Source organism: Bidens hawaiensis, unplaced genomic scaffold (assembly GCF_021521415.1).
Source record: "Bidens hawaiensis isolate Kalapana, Puna unplaced genomic scaffold, B.hawaiensis_p1.1 tig00024632_1, whole genome shotgun sequence".
NCBI lineage: Eukaryota > Viridiplantae > Streptophyta > Magnoliopsida > Asterales > Asteraceae > Bidens > Bidens hawaiensis.
The window spans coordinates 177,511-182,496 of NW_027493893.1; the positions used below are offsets into that span (position 1 = coordinate 177,511).

Here is a 4,986-nt window from a genome sequence, read left to right on the forward strand (position 1 = left end):
ATACGGACCGTCTACATGTAACTGCTGCGAAGACTGACCATAAGGCTCCTCGATTCTGGCATCATATGTATACGGAGATGTAGTATTATCCTCCGTCCAGGAAGGGTGACTACCGCCGTATATGATATACCCTTGATAAAATATAATGGCAACGTATAATATTTAAAAAATAACTAACGCGTTGTTGTACTATATAAATACACTAAATAACCTGTTCAAGATTTGGTAAGTCGTACTGCTAGATATTTGCATAGCGGCTCATGGTTCGAGTCTGGAAGTTCATTCAAATCTGGCAAGCCCGACAGCTCCGGTTGATCTTTATATGCGTAGCCCAACTGCTCGTCCTTCCCGTCACCAAACAAAATATCATACAACGACATTATCGGTATATATTTTAACAAGTAATAGGTTAGATACTTGTTTTTATATTTCACAAATTGAGGAAACCTTCAAATATAATGAGAAAGGGAGAACGAAACCTTCAATTTCAATTATTAACTTAATCTGTGGCATATCGCCCGATCCGTGGCATATGATGTACGAGGTTTGACTGATTTGATAGTCCCAGGTTGACGTGTACGAGTTATGTGGCGGATCACTCAATATGTGGCGGATCGGGTACAGACATAATAAGACAAATCACTTGGATATAATAAGACAAAAACCTTTGATATGCGGCGGATCGCCCGATGGGTGGCGGATTGGGTGGGTGTTTTTAATTTTCGGTGGTGTCTACCATTCTAGTAAGACCTTATACATATTGCTGGCTATCTGATTAGTTTATTAATATACATTGATGATATCTGGAGATATATGTAAGGCCCCGTTACCGGTACCTCACTTTAACGTTGGATTTACTCATAAACACAGTTCTAAATATCAGAGTTAATTAAAACTTTCGCGGAATAATATTAATAGTCAACCATTCATTACAAATATTCATAACTTGTCTTTTAAAAACATAAATAAAACATAGTATTGAAACATCATGACAAATCTTCAGATGCCAGCCTCTTCAATCTTTCCATGTGTCCGCTCAAACCAGCTGTCTCAATCTGTTATCCTGCGTGCATACTAAAAGTCAACTACGCTGAGTGAGTTCCAGTTAATAAGACGAAATACAATGCATCCACATACTTACATATGCACCCGAAGGTACATACCTTCATTTTTACTTACATACCTACATACATACGTACTTTCATTCTTTCATACTTACCTACATACTTTCATTCATACATATACGTTTTAAAGAGCATTCCGCCCCATAACCTTCGCCGATATTATTAGGGTCGGTTCCCTACCTTCGCCGACATTATTAGGGTCGGTTGCCTACGTTCGCCGACATTATTAGGGTCGGTTCCCTACATTCACCGACATTATTAGAGTCGGTTCCCTACATTTAGTACATTGTTCCATAACTGTCTTACATGCTTTCCTTGATAATACGTGCAATCTTCGAAGAGCGTTCACGTACCATCAACATATCATACATACCTTATTCATACATTATATATAGTCATACATGTATCATTCACACATCATACATATCAATCATATATTTAATTACCACTTGGCAGTACATGCAATATCCGAAGATCGTTCACCGCGCCGTCAAGAAATCATCATACATAAACCATACAAGGCATACACTAACCACTAGGGTTAGGTCAGAGAATGTCAGAAACATTATCTGGCATTTCCTTCCTCGTACACGCCGCCTTTCCGGCCCCGCCTCCAGAAAAACGAGTTTAACTCGTTTTTCACCGTTTTTCGACCCGTTCGATCCAGATCTTAGATAGGGTGGCCCTTAAGCCCATATTAGGTTCGGTTGATACCCGATTCCACCCGGATCTCATGACTTAAACAGTTTAACGGTGTCGGCTCATCATTTCGTGACTATATCTAACGGGTTTAAGCTCATACAATATTATACTATCATTACCTTGGATCGGGATCGGTTTTTCCTTGGTGATTCCGGCTAGAGAGAGAGAGCTTAAGTATGTGTTTTAGGAGGTGTATGGAATGTGTGTGAAATGAATTAAATGAGTGATTAAAGGTATATATATTTATTGATCATGGGCTTAAGCCCATGGTCTTTCCTTCTTTCTTTCATAACCCAAGTCCATAACTCATATCCATACACCCAACACTAGCCAACTCATAATAACTCATATTTCATTTATTAACCGAAACTCGAAAAAAACAGGATGTTACAATATATTTGAAAATATTTTAATAAGAAGGATGAAAACAGTAAACATTTTAATTAAATATGCAATTTTTGTTTTATGCGAATGTATGATGACATTCTGTGCCAATGAATTTCCTGTAACTTATGCATCAGGCTTACATGATCGTTGTTGCTTTGGAGACTATTGTGTGGGAAGTTGCAGGTTTTCGTTCACTTTAACGGTTAGTGCGCCTTACAAGATCTTAAAAGGCATATCAATAAAAGTTTTAACTTTACGCTTTGTCCTTTTTTATGTAACTGTGTTTTTTAAAATGTAGAAAGAACTATAACTGATTTAAAAGATTAAATTATATTATGCGAATGTGGTTATTAGACTATACTATGTTATTATTATTTCTTTTTGGGTCTGATTTTTAGGGTCCTACTAGAGACACCACCCATAATTGAAAACACCCACCCAATATGCCACACATTGGGCGATCCGCCACACATCACAGGTTTTTGTCTTATTATGTCAAAGTGATGTCTGTACATGATCCGCCACACATTGAGCGATCCACCATAGACCTCGTACATGTCTACCTCGGACTATCAAATCAGTCAAACTTCGTACATGATATGCCACGGATCGGGCGTTATGCTACATATTGAGTCAATAATTAAATTTGAAGGTTTCCATCTCCCTTTCTCTATATATTTGAAGGATTCATCAAGGGTTTTATGAAAATATAAAAACAAGTATCTAACCTAATATTTGTTAAAATATATAAAGATAATGTCGTTGTATGATATTTTGTTTAGTGACGGGAACGATAAGTCGGGCTACGCGTATGACGATCAGCCGGAGCATTCGGGCTTGCCAGATTTGAATGAACTTCCAGACTCCAATCAAGAAGCGGGCTATGCAAATATCGAGCAGTACGACTTACCAAATCCTGAACTGGTTATTTAGTGTATTTATATAGTACAATAGCGCGTTAGTTATTTTTTATATATTATACGTTGCCATTATAATTTATCAGGGGTATATCATATACGGCGGTAGTCACCCTTCCTGGCCGGAGGATAATAGGACATCGCCGAATACATATGATGCCAGAATCGAGAAGCCTTATGGTCAGTCTTCGCAGCAGTTACATGTGGACGGTCCGTATTACGGAACCCATAATTCGTACAAGTTACCTTTAGGAGAGAAACCATAAATGTCAAGACCAGTCACGAGCAACGTCGTTAATGGAATTCAAGAGGCTCACGGCGAAGGAGGCGATGATGATGTTGATGATGATGATGATGGTGATCGTTACATATGGGAGACGACATTTTCCTATGTAACTGATAATGTATGACCTATATTTTTTTTAAACTTATTATTATTCTTTTTCAACACGTTACTAAATATTACTTTATTTACATTGCTTGATATCAGTATTTAAATTCTCTTGATGAGTTGGTGGATTGGGTTAAGAAGACAGGACGGGAGCATGGTTGTGTTATCTCTGTCCAACGTTCAAGGAACAAAAGTGTTGAACTTCTATGCAACCGAGGTGGGGAACCAAAACTCAAGGCAAGGGTGATGCATACTGGAGTATTAAAAGGGGTTGTCCATTTAAACTTGTCGGAATGTACAACGCGGCAGTTGATTGTTGGAAGCTAGATGTTGTCAAAGAGACGCACAACCACGATCCCATTCTGTTTGAGGAGGGGCACCCGGCTCTAAGGAAACTGACCGACGAGGAAATTGATATGGCTGCGACGTTACATAGGCAAGGTCTGAGGCCTACTAAAATTAAGGCATCCATAAAGAAATGCTTTCCTAGTAACAAATGTATTACTAGGGACATATACAACGTCGTGAAGCTCGTTGATGACCAAGATAAAATTGGTGACACGCCCATGCAGGTACTTTTTGTAAGAATATTATTATTTTGTAAAACTCTTTTTTATATATATTATTTTGAATATATATTATTTGGTTTTATCATATAATATATATATATATATTCTGTAAGATTTAATAAGAATATTATTTTTAATATTATTTTATTTTATTATTTATATTATAATACTGATATTTAATAAGAAGATTTGTAATATTTAGTAATTTTTTGTTAAACCCAACGTAGGTACTTGAAAACTTTCTTCAAACCCATGGGTTTACCTTTTACACATGGGAGAATCCTTCCACCAACAGGACGGAGAATGTTTTCTTCTGTCATGATAAGTCGCATACCATGTGGCGTGCGTTCCCAGATTTTTTGTTGATTGACACAACGTACAACACCAGCATGTACAAGTGGCTATTTGTTCAGTTTGTTGGTGTGACGTCGACATCAAAGTCTTTCTGTATTGCGCACGCGGTTATCTTTAGGGAACAAGAGTGTAACTTCACATGGGCCCTGGAACGGCTTAAAGACATGCTCGACGATTGTAGGGAGCCGCGTGTGATCCTGATTGACAAGGACCAAGCCTTGATGAAAACCTGTGAAACAGTCTTTCCCGAAGCTACCAAAAAACCTTTGTAGGTGGCACATCACACAGAACATAAAGAAATAACATAAGAGTATTTTTCAGACAGATATCTTTGAATCCTTCTCTTACTGGTGGAAAGTACTGTACGAGTCACCAACAAAATATTTGTACGACTACAACTGCAGTCAAATGGAAGCAACTTAGCTGGGCACGACAGACGTGGTAAGTCTTTGTCCCGTATATACACATGATTTTAGATTCTAGTTGTATATTGCCTAAATTGTTCTTTTTTCAATTTGTTTGTAGAGGCTTGGTATTATATT

At 37.7% G+C, this 4,986-nt stretch overlaps 1 protein-coding gene across 1 annotated transcript; it reads left to right on the forward strand.

Annotated features, from left to right (window-relative positions):
- Positions 1-3,396: 3,396 nt before the first annotated feature.
- LOC143569661 (PKS-NRPS hybrid synthetase cheA-like) lies at positions 3,397-4,716 on the forward strand. Its single transcript, XM_077055520.1, has 4 exons — positions 3,397-3,534; positions 3,621-3,758; positions 3,845-4,093; positions 4,318-4,716. Exons 1-4 carry the CDS (start codon positions 3,397-3,399, stop codon positions 4,714-4,716), a joined length of 924 nt encoding a protein of 307 aa, XP_076911635.1.
- The last annotated feature ends 270 nt before the right edge of the window (positions 4,717-4,986 follow it).